We start from the raw sequence: 15,254 nt of genomic DNA on the forward strand, positions 1-15,254 counted from the left end.
TGACTACACGAGTGGACATGGTCTAACATATGGGCGGTATGTCGAAATACAGGTGCTGAAACAAATCTGTTGTGTTGGCCACGCTTCACAGCTCCTTTCAGATTGGTTGTCTGCACTTCAAATCTTCCGTAACAAACACTACCTGGTTCTGGTCTCTTGCTTCAACCATAGACTTATGGATCACGACTTATACACCTAATCAATAATATGCCGTCACGAACAATTTCAGTCGACGAGAAAACACTCGAGATGGATGAAAATCTATCTATACTCAATCCTTTCCCCACTCGGCTGGAAGGTCCTGAACTGCTCCACGAGCTTATATCGGGTCCTGAGACTCCTGGAACTGCTCTGGAATACCTAGACGCGGACGGCAAATCAAGCACACTGTCCTATTCGGAATTGCATAGGAGATCGGAACATCTAGCATGGCGTTTGGTTGAAGTCAGCCGTCGGATCTCACGGAAGAACCTTGGAATCGTGCCCATCTATATTCCACAATGCACTTCTCTGTACATATCGCAATTAGCGATCCTCAAGTCAGGAGCAGCGTTTTGTCCCTTGAACCTCGATGTGCCGGAAGAGCGGCTCAAGTTCATCCTTAAGGATACTTCAGCGGGTATCCTCCTGACGACTAGTGCTATGCGACAGAAAATCCCAGAGTTGGAAGGCATTACTGTTATCGTAGTGGATGATGAGCAGTCGGAGTCCGAGTCCGAGAGAGAATTCTTTGACGAAAAGATGATATGTCCGAACTCATCCTCTCTTGCATATATCATGTATACCTCGGGCAGCACTGGACTACCAAAGGCGGTCTGTCTGTCACATCGAGCAGTGACACAGTCGCTCCTGGCACATGATCGGTTTATCCCAAGTTTTTCGAGATTTCTACAATTCGCAAGCCCGACGTTTGATGTCAGTGTCTTCGAAATCTTCTTCCCTTGGTATCGTGGAGCCACACTGGTTTCTGTCCAGCGCAACCGTCTGCTTGGCGATCTTCCCGGAACCATCACTTCGCTCAACATAGATGCCGCCGAGCTCACGCCCTCCGTCGCTGCGAGTCTGGTACGCACAAGGGAAAACGTTCCTACTCTGCGTGCACTCCTTACGATCGGCGAGATGCTCAACACTCAAGTCATCCAGCAGTTTGGAGGCTCGGCCGATAAGCCGGGTATTCTGTATGGCATGTATGGTCCTACGGAAGCTGCCATCCACTGTACCTTACAACCAGACTTTGATGTTGATCTACCAGCTGGTACTATCGGCATTCCTCTGGACACAGTTTCTTGTTTTATCGTCAAACCAGCCGAGTCTGCTGAGCATGCTAGCGAGATCGGAATCTTGCCCATTGGTGAAATAGGCGAGCTCGTTGTTGGTGGGCACCAACTAGCAGATGGCTACCTCAACAGAAAAGAGCAAACTCAGGCGGCTTTTGTGACTCATCCTAAATTTGGCAGTCTCTACCGCACAGGCGATAAGGCCCGTCTTCATCGTGACGGGACTCTGGAGTGTTATGGACGTATCTCGAGTGGCCAGGTCAAGCTTAGGGGCCAACGTGTTGAACTAGGAGAAATTGAGCATGCTGCATCAAAGGCTGACGGATGCCATGCGGTGGTTGCAAGCGTCATCTCTGGTCTCTTGGTCCTTTTCTGCATTGGTGACTCGAACGAAATCTCTTCTAAAGACATCAAATCCGCTTGTCAGGAGTGGCTCCCTGCTTACATGATACCAAGCGACATTGTCCTGCTTGATGACTTCCCTTACCTTCCATCAGGCAAAGTCGACAAGAAGAAGTTGGAGACTGATTATAATTTGAATACCACGCAAAACGAATCGGGGTCTTCTGATGTTTCCGAGAATGCTCGTGGACTTGCCCGAATAATCCAGAGCGTACTGGGCATTTCGATAGATCACAGCACTGACCTCAGCGCTGCTGGACTAGACTCATTGAGAGCCATCCAAGTCGCTTCCGAGCTTCGCAGACAGGGTTGTGCTGATGTTGGAGCACTCGAGCTGCTTTCAGCGACTAATATCCTCGCTCTTGACGAACTCATTCGAATCAAGGCCAACAAAAGCGACGATTACTACAACGATACCAAAGGATGGAAAGAGATCATTTACGAACTCAGATCAAGCGTTGAAAAAGATCTTGAGTCGAAAGCTGTTGTGGGTGACATAGAGGATGTCCTGCCATGTACACCACTCCAGGATGCTATGCTGGTGGAAACAGCAAGACAACCCCAAGCATACTACAATGAGCTTCGCCTCACAGTGTCTCCTAACATCTCCTTCGAAAGGGTGCGTCAAGCCTTGCTCGCTTTAGCCGAGAGGCATACTGCCTTGCGTTCAGGCTTTAGCACATCTGGGCTATATCAATGCGCCTACGCCCAGGTCGTGTGGAAGACACTGGCCGATTCTCAATTCGCGCATGTTGAGTCGTTTACGGCCGGTTGGTCGGTCACAAGCCAAGATGCGCTTCTGCGACCGCTTAATTTCCAATACAAGGGCTCAGGAGCAGGGGCAGAACTTCTAGTGAATATACACCATGCTTTGTACGACCAATGGTCTGTGGAAATCATTCTTGAAGATCTAGAGACCCTGCTGCAAAACGAGGAAATACCGGAAAGGCCGTCGTTTGTAGCGGTGAACAAGTTTTTCAGCCTCAGGAGAAGTGAAGACCAGACTTCACACCTCGACTTCTGGGAAGAATATCTCTCTGGCGCCAATCCCGGTCGCTTACCGAACTTGTCGCCGAGAATGATGACTCCACAATCTCTTCGAAGCATACAGCACACCATCGATATGGATATGGACACATTGCGCCAAGCAGCCCACTCATATTCCTGTAGCACTCATGTATTCTTCCAAGCTGCATATGCCATTCTCCTTGGTTCCTACATGGGTACAGAAGACGTTGTTTTTGGTACAGTCTTCTCTGGCAGAACACTGCCAATCGCGGATATCGAAAGTATGGTCGGACCTCTCTTGTCCACTCTGCCTACACGTATCGACACCATGGAGAGCAGGAGATTCAGTGACGTGCTACGTCGCCTCCAAGAAGATAATCGAGAGATTATGCAACACAGCATGACATCTCTAGCAGATGTCAAGAAGGCCCGTGGGGCAACTCCAGGCGAAGCTCTTTTCGATAGTATATTTGTATGGCAAGAGACTGCCCGACCAAATGTACGAGCTTCAACGCTACTGAACATGGTAGAAGCTCGTGATTATCTGGAATTCACTCTGACTCTTGAACTTGAGCCCATCCAGCAGGGTGTCAAAATCAAGGCGACATATCAACCCAGTGTTATGCCGTCGCAACATATCGAGATTCTATTACAGCAGCTAGACGCCTTGGTCAAGATTGCAGTGGCACGACCAGAAACTCTCATGGGTGAGCTCAATAGTCAGCTCCCCACCTCTGTCCTGTCAATAGCCAATGCAGAGCCTCGATCCTTTGTGTATAAGAATGGACTTGGTTCCGTTGTTGAGAGTCATGCTCTAAACAGCTCCAGTGACCTAGCTTTGGTCTTCGCTCATGACATTCAGGAAGGAAGTTCGAGGGTGGAGAGTCTGACATACGGCGAACTCAACACTCGAGCGAATCAGCTAGCCAACTATCTCATCTCGCAAGGCGTCAAGCGCGACGAACTTATCTGTGTCTGCATGGACAAATCTGTCGCTCTCTACGTTTCAATCCTTGCTGCTGTCAAAGCAGGTTGTGGCTACTTGCCTTTGGTACCGGAGACACCTGCCGCTCGGATCCGTCAGATTCTGGCCGAAGCGGACGTGAAGTTCTGCTTGACTGACTCTTCGACGGCCTATATCATCGCTGATGTGAGCGGTCGCCCCATTATTGACGTCAGTACCACCGACTGTTCGAATCAGTCATGCACAAACCCTGAGCTCAAATTTGAGCCCACGAATATCGCATATGCAGTTTTCACAAGTGGTACCACAGGCAAGCCCAAGGGAGTTTTGGTAACTCAGGAGAACATCCTCAGCAACCTTGAGGTTCTGAGCAGAATCTATCCTGTCCCTCACGGATCAAGATTGCTTCAAGCCTGTAATCAAGCTTTTGATGTGAGTGTTTTCGAGATATTCTTTACCTGGTATAGCGGCATGTGCTTGTGCTCAGCCTCAAAGGATGTCATGTTCCGTGATTTCGAGCAAGCGATTAACGAACTTGAGATCACACATCTTTCTTTGACACCGACTGTAGCAGCATTGACAAACCCAGCTCATATCCCAAGGGTGAAGTTCCTTGTCACTGCTGGCGAAGCTGTAACTCACCATGTGCATAGCGCATGGGCTGGCAAAGGACTCTACCAAGGTTATGGCCCGTCAGAGACCACCAACATTTGTACAGTGAATCCAGCAGTAGAGTCAGACCATGTCATCAATAACATTGGCCCGCCTTTCGAGAACACATCTGCGTTCGTGTTGACACAAGGGAATGACTTTCAACTCGTTCCTCTCGGTGGCCTGGGCGAACTTTGCTTCGGTGGACAGCAGGTCTTCCGTGGCTATCAAAATATGCCTGAGCTCACGCAAAGCAAAATCATCAACCATCCAAGTTATGGTCGCATCTATCGCAGCGGAGATCTCGGTCGCTTGTTGCCCGACGGCACTATCTTGATCCAAGGTCGTACTGATGATCAAAGAAAGATTCGCGGCCAGAGGATTGAACTTGGTGAAATCTCTGGTTGCCTACTCCAAGTCTCTAGTGTGCAAGACTGCGCAATCGAGGTCGTCAAAACAGCAGACAAAGAGCGATTGTTGGCCTTCTGGATCCCGAGCGGGTACTCCAAGGACTCGTACTCAATTCTTCAGCCAGACAACAACTTGGAACAGATCATGGAAATGATATATGCGCACCTCGCTGACCATCTACCTGTTTACATGGTTCCCGACGCACTGGTGCCGGTTTCGGCCATTCCTCAGACCTCGCAAGGCAAGATTGACAAGAGGCGTCTAGCTAGCGATGGCTCAGCTCTTAGTGTAGAGGAGTTGAACGCATACTCACGAGGTTCCGACGATGACGAGACCAGTGAGCTCTCTGCGACAGAAAAACAGTTAGTCTCGGCACTTACAGACACGTTGCAAATGCCGCAAACCTCAATCGGCCGTTCGACCTCTTTCTTCGCATTAGGACTCGATTCTGTATCCGCAATTCGTCTTGCGACAAAATTGAGAACTGAGTATGGCTATAGCATCGACGTATCCCAGATTCTGAAGAGGCCCACTATCGCTAGACTGGCTGCAAAATTAGAAGGTGGAAGCTCAAAGCAGACTAACGAACATATTCCCGCGGATTGTGAAGCCGTCGTTGGTTCAGATGTACATGAAAGTGTGGTATCACAGCTCCACGAGTACGGTCAGACTGTGTCATACGTCCTTCCATGCACCCCATTACAGGAGGCGATGCTCTCTGCTCAGGACACCTCGGGCCATTCGGCGTACAGAAATAAAACACTGTTCAGTCTGTATGGGTCTGCTGACAAGCTGAAAGCTTGTTGGGAAGTCATGTTGCAGAGGCATGATATTCTGAGAACAATCTTCCTCCAAACGGACGACTCGAAATTTCCCTTTGTGCAAGCTGTACTATCAAGTTGGACCTTGCCATGGCAGGAATGCGGTGATATCCCTGATCAGCCTTTGACTCTGCTTGACTCAGTCCAGGCCGGCGGAGATCCACTTCTCGACCACTCACCACCTTGGAGAATTCAAATGTATAGGTCTGAGTCCATTGCCTGTCTCTTGCTCGACATGCATCACGCTCTCTACGACGCCAATGCAATGTCTAATCTTCTGTACGAAGTCGAGCAGCTGTACAAAGATCAATCACTTTCTGCACCAGTGTCGTTCAAGCCTTTCCTCGATTTTATGGTCTCGGCGAGTGCTGAAGAAGCTGATACACTGTTCCGTGATCAACTTCGAGGATTTGTACCAAAGCCATTCAAGAGAACAAACTCCAGTCTGTCGGCAAGCAGTTTTGGTACAATCACAGGCCGCCTCGATTACTCGCCTAGGGTAGTGGAAAGCTTCCTGTCAAGGCACTCAATCACCATGCTGAGTCTGGCTCAGGCCATGTGGCTAAAGACCTTGTCTGCTTCTCAATGCTACTCCGACGTCTGCTGCGGCAACGTGGTCAGTGGGCGTAGTGTGCCTGTCGACGATATTGAGGCTCTGGTCGCACCATGCTTCAATACCATCCCTGTCCGTGTCGACTTGTCGAAGCACCGAAGTAATCTGAGCCTTATCAAAGCTCTACAAAGAGTCAACATTGATAGTCTGCCGTATCAGCTGACACCGTTGCGTCGTATTCAGACACAAGCTGGCACAAACGGAAAACGTTTGTTCGACTCTCTGGTCCTTCTGCAGCAGAATGCAACAGATCTTGACTCAACAATATGGACTCTAGAGGGCGAATCAGGAGTTATGGATGTGAGTATTGCTCACTAGAGATAAACACCAGGCCGTCGCTGACTTGACACAGTTCCCTTGCATCATTGAGCTTGTACCCACCAACGAATCATATACCATTTCTTTGCATTTCAATCGGTAAGTGTTGCAAATCTCTTCTTCCGCTACTACCCAAGGCATATTACTGACATGACATAGGAGTTATCTTGACGATGAAGTTGTTTCCAACCTTCATCAAGCGTGTTTATCTGCATTTTCGTCTTGCATAAGATACCCATCTAGCGACGTTTCTGATTTTATTGATTTTGATAAAGACCTGGTGGCCGGCATCCTGAAACCGGACACAAATCACATGCAACCTGTCGAGACCGCAAAAACAAAGCGATCTGAAAATCTTGGATCTTCTAGTGACGAGTCCTGGTCGCCCCTAGAATTGCAGATCCGTACGGCCTACTCTGCAGTGTCTTCTGCACCTGAAGACCGAATTAGACGAGACACAACAATCTATAAGCTTGGACTGGACAGCATCAGCGCGATTCAGCTTGCTAACCGACTTCGAAAGGACGGGCTCTTGGTGCAAGCCAGCGATGTAATGGAAAGCCCATCGTGCTCCGAATTGGCATCAGCTGTCCAGAGTCGATCGCATACTCCTGTCCTGGACACACCCGAATTTGACTTCGAAGAGTTCGACAAGCACTATCGTCGTGCTGCTCTACAAAGTCACCAGATTGCAACTGAGAAGGTAGCTTCGGTGCGACCATGTACTTCGCTACAGTCAGGCATGCTAAGTGAATATACGCACTCTGATGGTCAGCAATATTTCAACCACACCTTCTACGCCGTCGAGGCGGACATCGACTCTGGCAAGCTCCAATCCGCGTGGTCAAAAGTCCTCGAGCAACACGAACTTTTGCGGACCGGATTCATCGGCACTGATGATCATGAGCATCCTTTCGTGATGTTGACTTACACAGAGTTCGACGTGAATGATCTCGAGATCCAGGCTTCATCACAAGAGGGATTGGTCTATGAGTATCGCGAACGAAAAGCTTCAGAGTCTGTCAAGGACAAGCTTCACCTACCGCCATGGAGATGGAGCTTGGTCGAAGACGATGGCACACGATGCCTGCAGTTCTCTGCACACCATGCCATATTCGATGCAGAGAGTTTGCGCTTGATTATGGCCGATCTCCAGTCTGCTCTTTCCAAAGGCTATGTCTCCGCAAGACTAACAATCGACGGTGCTTTGAGTCACATTCTGTCGAACAGCCAAGCTGATGTACAATCACAACGCACTTTCTGGTCACAGAAACTCGGCGGTGCCCCAGTCACCCGTTTCCCCAACATGACTCCAGTCAGAATCTCCGACACAAGGGCTGTCAACGTCGAGCTAGTCCTTGAGCTTCCGCAGAGCAAGCTAGAGGCCCGCTGTCAAGAGCTCGGTGTTTCGATGCAGTCAGTCGGTCAAGGAGCCTGGGCTCGACTTTTGAGCGCCTATACTGGAGAGTCACAAGTAACCTTCGGAGTGGTTTTCTCTGGTCGCACGAGTCCTGCAACGGCAGATGCTGCTTTCCCATGTATCACAACCCTTCCTGTTTCGACCAATACTGCGGCAGAGGATTCTCAACTCCTCATGGATTTGATCTCTTATAATGCCAGCATTCAGAAGCATCAGTTCACACCCTTGACAAACATACAGAAGTACGCCGAGTTGCCAAGCGAGGCTTTGTTTGACTCCCTCTTTGTATACCAGAGGCCCTTGAACGACGATTTCGACAGCTCTTCGTGGAAAATCATACGCGAAACAGCCTCGGTAGAACTTGCTGTGTCTGTCGAGATGGAAGCACTCAGTCAGGACCGTCTTGGACTCCGATTGACGATCAATCCTGCTCAGGTGCCTTGTGAGCAAGGAAGGATCATGTTACAGCAGATGGAAGCTATGATTGCTGGTCTTCTGAAATTCGAAGACGCAATCAATCCGTCGGTCTTGTCTATCATCCCTCCGAAGGATCCCATCATTCCGACAGACTTCCAATATTTGCATCAAATGACTGAAGCATCTGTCGAGCGCTACTCAGATCGAGTCGCAATGGAGTTCGTAGACGCTCTGGAGGACGGACAAATTTTTAGTCGACACTGGTCCTATCGTCAGCTGGACGAAGAAGCGAACAAGATCGCGCACCTCCTAGTCGACCGAGGCGCAAAGCCTGGGGACATTGTTGCAACTTCGTTCGACAAGTGTCCGGAAGCGTCATTTGCATTCTACGGTATCCTCAAGGCTGGCTGTGCTTTCTGCGCTATAGATCCCACAGCTCCAGCGGCCCGCAAAGCTTTCATCTTGGAGGACTCAAGCGCTCGAGTCCTACTGACATCTGAGTCGATTCGTGCGGAGCTGCAAGAGTTGACTCATTGCGATGTCGTCGACCTGATCAATTTAGAGAACAAGGCTAAGTTGTCAACTTCATCGGTCACGGTATCTGGCCTATCCCCGTCTTGCGTCAGCTACGTCTTGTACACCTCAGGAACCACAGGAACACCAAAGGGTTGTGAGATCACTCATGACAATGCAGTGCAATTGGTCATGTCCTTCAAACGCCTATTCAAGGGAAGGTGGACAGATAGTTCTCGCTGGCTCCAGTTCGCCTCGTACCACTTCGATGTTTCGGTCCTGGAACAATTCTGGACTTGGATCGTCGGCATACGTCTTGTATGTGCTCCTCGTGATCTGATTCTGGAAGACATTGCAGGCTTCCTAGATACTATGCAGATTACTCACCTTGATCTCACACCCTCTCTTGGCAGACTTCTTGATCCTGCTTTGGTGCCCAGTTTGCACAAGGGTGTCTTCATCACCGGTGGAGAATCACTCAAGCAGGATCAGATCAACACATGGGGCGACGTTGGCTGTTTATTCAACTTCTATGGACCCACCGAATGCACAATCGGCGTGACTGTCTTCCCTTGTGTCCCCAAGGAAGGAAAACCTTCCAACATCGGCTGGCAGTTTGACAATGTTGGCTGCTATGTACTGGCGCCTGGTACTCAAACACCAGTACTACACGGTGCCATCGGTGAACTTTGCATATCCGGAAAGCTTGTAGGCAAGGGTTATCTAAATCGCCCCGAACTCACTGCGGATTGCTTCCCATACCTGGACGCCTTTGGTGAGCGAGTCTACCGCACGGGCGATCTCGTTCGTCTTTTCCACGACGGATCAATCGACTTCTTAGGACGCAAAGATAACCAAGTCAAACTCAGAGGACAAAGACTTGAGATTGATGAGATCGAAGCAGTGATCAAGCGCTGTCAAGACATCCAAGACACCGTATGCGTTGTTGCCAAACATCCCAAGCAGCAGAAAGATCAACTCATTGCCTTCATTGGTATCAATGAATCTAGAAAACAAGGCAAACCGGAGTTGTGTCCCGCCGACTCGACCAAACACCTCATCCAGACAGCACGTTCGGCATGCGAAGAACACTTGCCTGGGTACATGGTGCCTACGCACTTCTTACCGATTCAACGTATTCCCTTGTCTGTGAACAACAAAGTGGAGGAAAAACTTCTCCGTCAGCTTTATGCTGACTTGCCTACGAATACCATCCAGAGTTATGCTACGCAGACAGACGATCATCAGTCTCTCAGCGATGGAGAGCGAACAATTGCGCGGATCCTCGCTGAGCTGCTCAAGATCGATGAGAACGACCTCACTCCTTCGTCCAACATCTTCAGTCTGGGTCTCAATTCCATCTCAGCCATTCAATTCTCTAAAACGCTGAAGGCTAGTGGCTTCTCTAACGCACAGGTAGCGACTGTTCTCAAGAATTCGACTATCAGAAAGTTGACAAAAGCACTTGCTGCTTCAACAGATCGATCAGACAGTGAGATTGCTGATACCAAGCAAGTCATACTAGCTTGTCGTCAAAGGCATATGGGCACAGTTACTCGTGTCCTGCGTTGTAAAGTGGACGATATTGAAGCTGTGGCACCATGCACACCCTTGCAGCAGGGTATCATTTCCAGATCTCTCGCAAGCGAGTCTTCGCTTTACTTCAACAGCTTCAAGTACAATGCTCAAGGAGTGGACCTGCAAAAACTGGAGAAGGCGTTCAACCAGGCCCTGGAATGTACACAGATCCTACGTACCTTTTTCATCGAGACTGATGATGGGTATGTACAGGCTGTGAGGAAGACAGGCCATCTTCCATGGTGGACACTCGAAGTCTATGATCTTGCGTCTGTCGACAGCGTATTTGCTAAACGCAAGCAGAAATGGCGCTCCTACAATACTTCTCACTTGACTGTACCTTTTGAGATCGTGATCGTTCGCTCTGGCTCGGAGACTTTTGTATCTGTCGACTTGCATCACGCGCTCTATGATGGCAACTCCTTTGACCTATTGATGGACAATGTCTGCAAGCTCTACAAGTCACAAGACGCCGACTTTGGAAAGCCGTTCGTTGACTGCTTACCTTTTGGACCTTTACGCAATGTGCAAGGTGCAAAGCAATTCTGGCTAGATCATCTCCAGGATGTTGAACCTGCATCAATGCCATCACTTGTTGGCGATCCAGCAAGCCAGGATGTTCTTTGTACAGCCAGCCTAGCCATTCTGACACAAGCAGATGAGCTCCGTCGCTCTCTGGGGGTGACTATCCAGGGTTTGGTTCAAGCGACTTGGATAGCCACTCTACGGAAGCATTATACAGGTGCTGTTGGTACGGTTGTTTCTGGTCGCTCCTTTGATTTTGAAGGTATTGAGAATGTGATCGGACCATTGTTCAACACCATACCCTTCTATCTGAGGTGCGAGCCCGGAGACACATGGCAAACGCTTGTCCAGAGATGCCACGATTTCAACACAACAGCTCTGCCATATCAACATACGTCCCTCCGCGATATCGTGAAGTGGTGTAATAAAGGACACTCCCAGCCGCCTTTCGATACATTGTTTGTCTACCAAGGTACACTTGACACCTCTGACACAGATCGATCGATCCTCAAGCCTCTGGAGGATGACTCTTTCGAAGCTGATTATCCACTTTCATTTGAGGCCGAGGAAGCAGCTGAGGGTCACTTGAAGGTTACTGTTGCTGCCAAAGCTTCAATCTGCGACGAGGTTAGGGCTCGAGATTTAATTGATGAGTTCCAACAAGCCTTCTTGGCAATGATCAAATCTCCCGAGAGCGATGTCGGTTCCAGTATTGGCCATACTTTCGAAAAGCTTGCCAGGACCGAAGATGGTAACAAGAGCGAATCTCAAGCTAGGGACACATCTGACTTCCATTGGGGTCCCGAGGCTTCCGTCATTCGCTCAGAGATCGCAGCCCTCGCTGGTGTGCAAGAAGCCGACATTGATGAGATCACTTCCATCTTTGAAGTTGGACTGGACAGTGTAGATGCTGTGAAGCTCTCGTCACGTCTCAAGAAGAAAAATGTGGCTCTGCCTGTCAGCACTATCATGAAGTCACAGACGATCGCTCAGATGACTCCAACATTGACGACTGACAAGACGAACAAATCGAAGGCCGAGCCAGAGGGCGCTTTCCAAGCGCTCGAAAACAAGCTTACTTCCTATGCACGAGGCCAGATCAAGGACGACAATTCTCTCCAACGTGTCCTCCCGGCCAGTCCAATGCAGGAAGCTCTGGTCTCGGAAATGATTCGAACTTCATACAAAGCATACTTCAACCACGACATCCTGAAGCTCTCCAAGGATGTTGATCACGAGAGGCTCGAGCAAGCATGGCGAAAAGTGATCGAAGCCTCTCCTATCCTCCGAACAGGTTTCCTTGAGGTTGATGATCCGGACTTGGATGCTACCTTTGCTCAGATCATCCAAGGAGCTGGCTCCGAAGAATTCGACCACATCAAGCTGTCCAGTGAAGATGCTATCAACGAGTATTTGGCGCGCATCAGCTCCGATGTGTCATCAGCTGCTTTGATCCAACCGCAGATGCGTTTGACTTGGGCATCCACTCCCAAAGACAATTACCTTGTACTTTCAGTCGCTCATGCTCTCTATGACGGCCACAGTCTTTCGCTCCTTCATCAGGATGTTCAGAATGCCTACAACGAGACATTCCAGTCTCGCCCATTCTATGCTGATATCTTGAGAGACACTTTCCATGGTAGCAGCGAGGAGTCTGTCATGTTCTGGCGCAGTTTCTTGACTGACGCCAAGAAGACTCAGCTTCCACAGATCGAAGACAGCGACAACTCAGGAACGACTACGCATCGCACAGAGAAAACAAGCCGTCTTGCAGCCAACGATCTCATATCGTTCTGCAAGCAGCAAGGAGTGACTCTGCAAGCTGTCTGCCAAACAGCATGGGCCTTTGTCCTCGCTCACACCGTACAGTCACTAGATGTCATGTTCGGAGTTGTTTTGGCTGGTCGTGATAGCGAACTTGCCGAGGAAGTCATGTTCCCCATGATGAACACTGTCATCATGCGCTCGGTCCTGCATGGATCGAGGAACGATGTGCTGCAAAGCATACAAGCAACCATTTCTGACATTTCCAACCATCAACACTTCCCGTTACGTCAAATCCAAGCTGCGTGCCAAGGACAAGTTCAATCATCGGCCACAGGCCAGAACGATGTGTTCTTCGACTCACTTTTCACTTTCCAAAGGCGACCAGATACTACCGAGAGCGAGACTCAGATGCTCTATGAGTCTGTCAATGGCTCCTCTGAGGTCGAGTATCCTGTAGCTGTTGAAGCCGAGGTTGTCGATGGTTCTTTGATCTGGCGAATTGCTGGCAAGAGCAGCGCTTTTGATGAAGCGGGTGTGAGCAATCTTCTTGACATCCTCGACGATGTGTTGCAAGCAATCGTCGACCAGCCGCATGAGCCGACATTGTCGTTCAGCAATCAAGAAGTCAGTATCTGTGGTCTACCTGCTTTCGAGCGACAGATGAAGAGCGACGCAAACCAGAAGACAGCTGAGGCCGATGGCGAGATAGTCGAGGACGAAGATGATTGGTCAGACACAGAATCTGCTGTTCGCGAAGCAATTGCAAAGGTCACCAAGACGCCAGAGAAGGAGATCTCGAAAACTGCGTCTATCCAGAACTTGGGTGTCGACTCGATCAATGCTATCAAGATTTCAGCCTTGCTGCGTCAGAAGGCCATAAGGATCACCGTCAGCGAGATCGTACGCGCTGGTTCTGTGTCAAAGATCGCATCAGTGGCACGAAACAAGCAGATGGACAAGAAGCCACAGGTCAAGGTTGACACTGCTGCCAAAATCGTATCCAATCTGATGACACAGAAAGGCTTCACTCCTGGCAAATTTGGCTACGAGGACCAACAGATCGAGCAAATCTTGCCTGCGACTGCAGGACAGGTATACATGTTGGGTGCATGGCAAGCCACTGTAGGGCAACTCTTCTTCGGAGAATTCGAATATGTTACCACTGTGCCAGCCGCTATTGACAACATCAAGCGCGCATGGCAGAAGCTCGTGGCCAACAATCCAGTGTTGCGCACAGTCTTTGTTGCAACTCAAGACAACGAGGTGCCTATCTTGCAACTCGTGTTGCGCAATGCCCCAGCTTCATTCGTGGACCTGGACAATGAAGAGAAGCCGCAGTCGACGATGGAACAGCCCTTCGTCCGTCTGACAGCGCAAAAAGCAGATGATAGCTACAAACTCTGTCTCAAGATCCATCACGCACTGTATGATGCCATAAGCTTGTCGTTGCTCAGTCAAAAGTTGGGTAACTACCTGCAAAACTCTGCCACGACGCAACAATCTCTAGTCAAATTCGTCGATTTCATTGCTCAGCCTCTGGGCACAGTCAGGAGAAATGCAAGAACCTTCTGGACCGAATATCTTCAAGGTGTGCAATACCCACAGCTGGAGTCCGACACGTCGTCACCAGCGCGCCACATCGAGGTCTACGACCCTCGTGCCATGTCCGATATGCCCAGCTTCGAGAACAGCCTAAGAAAACAGGGACTAAGTATTCAATCCGTCTTCTTCGCAGCTTACGCCAGAGCTTACAGCTACAACACTGATCCCACGGCCGAGGACGTAATCATAGGTATCTACCTAGCCAACCGCTCGCACCTCGAAGATCTATCCAGCTTGGCAGCACCAACATTGAATCTCGTCCCTCTTCGCGTGCGCTCTCCCACAAGAACGTCTCTTGCTGAGCTTGCGAAACAAATTCAGAAGGATTTGCAGGCCATCAGCACACCTGAGAATAGCAGTGTTGGGCTCTGGGAGATCGAGGCATGGACTGGAGTCACAGTAGACACCTTTGTCAATTTCGTCAAGGTGCCAGATAATGATGACGATACTGCCGCAGAGCAAGCAGTTGTGATGGATGAGGTAGCTGAGAAGCATCGCACTGAAAAGAGAAGTCATGTGTCCGATATTACTGGAGATGATTTCGTTGTGCCGCAAGAGTTGCAGCACGGAGTTTTGAAGAAGACATACAAGGTAAGTCATTGCTTCAACCCAAGATCGTTGGTAATACTTACTGACTTCTCACAGCGATCCCTGGATATCGAAGCCACAGTTGCCGATGGGGCACTTGGAATCGGTGTGTTTGGATGGGAAGATATGATGGATGTAGAACAAGCCGAGGGCTTGATTGAAGAGCTCAAAATCGAGATTCAAGAAGTGCTTGAATCGTAAGAAGAAACGTAGATGGTGGTGGAAGACACAGATTGTAAAGAAAGAAAAGAAAGGCATAAGGAGGGAAGGGCGTATTTGTTTTATTCTCATTTTGTCTAGCATTTGTTTATCGTGTTTATAGTTATAATATCATTGCTTTTACGAATGAATTTGACAACTGGGATCACACAATGTTGAA

General features: G+C 49.4%; 1 protein-coding gene across 1 annotated transcript; it reads left to right on the forward strand.

Moving 5' to 3' along the window:
- Positions 1 to 207: 207 nt before the first annotated feature.
- Positions 208 to 15,076, forward strand: M436DRAFT_55021 (peptide synthetase; the record flags this gene model as incomplete). The annotated part of the gene is made up of 3 exons (XM_013568658.1): positions 208 to 6,447; positions 6,500 to 6,564; positions 6,625 to 15,076. The coding sequence occupies 3 exons, from the start codon at positions 208 to 210 to the stop codon at positions 15,074 to 15,076; spliced, it is 14,757 nt and encodes a 4,918-aa protein (XP_013424112.1).
- Positions 15,077 to 15,254: the final 178 nt, after the last annotated feature.

Source organism: Aureobasidium namibiae (genome assembly GCF_000721765.1).
Source record: "Aureobasidium namibiae CBS 147.97 unplaced genomic scaffold scaffold_18, whole genome shotgun sequence".
In the NCBI taxonomy this organism is placed as follows: domain Eukaryota; kingdom Fungi; phylum Ascomycota; class Dothideomycetes; order Dothideales; family Saccotheciaceae; genus Aureobasidium; species Aureobasidium namibiae.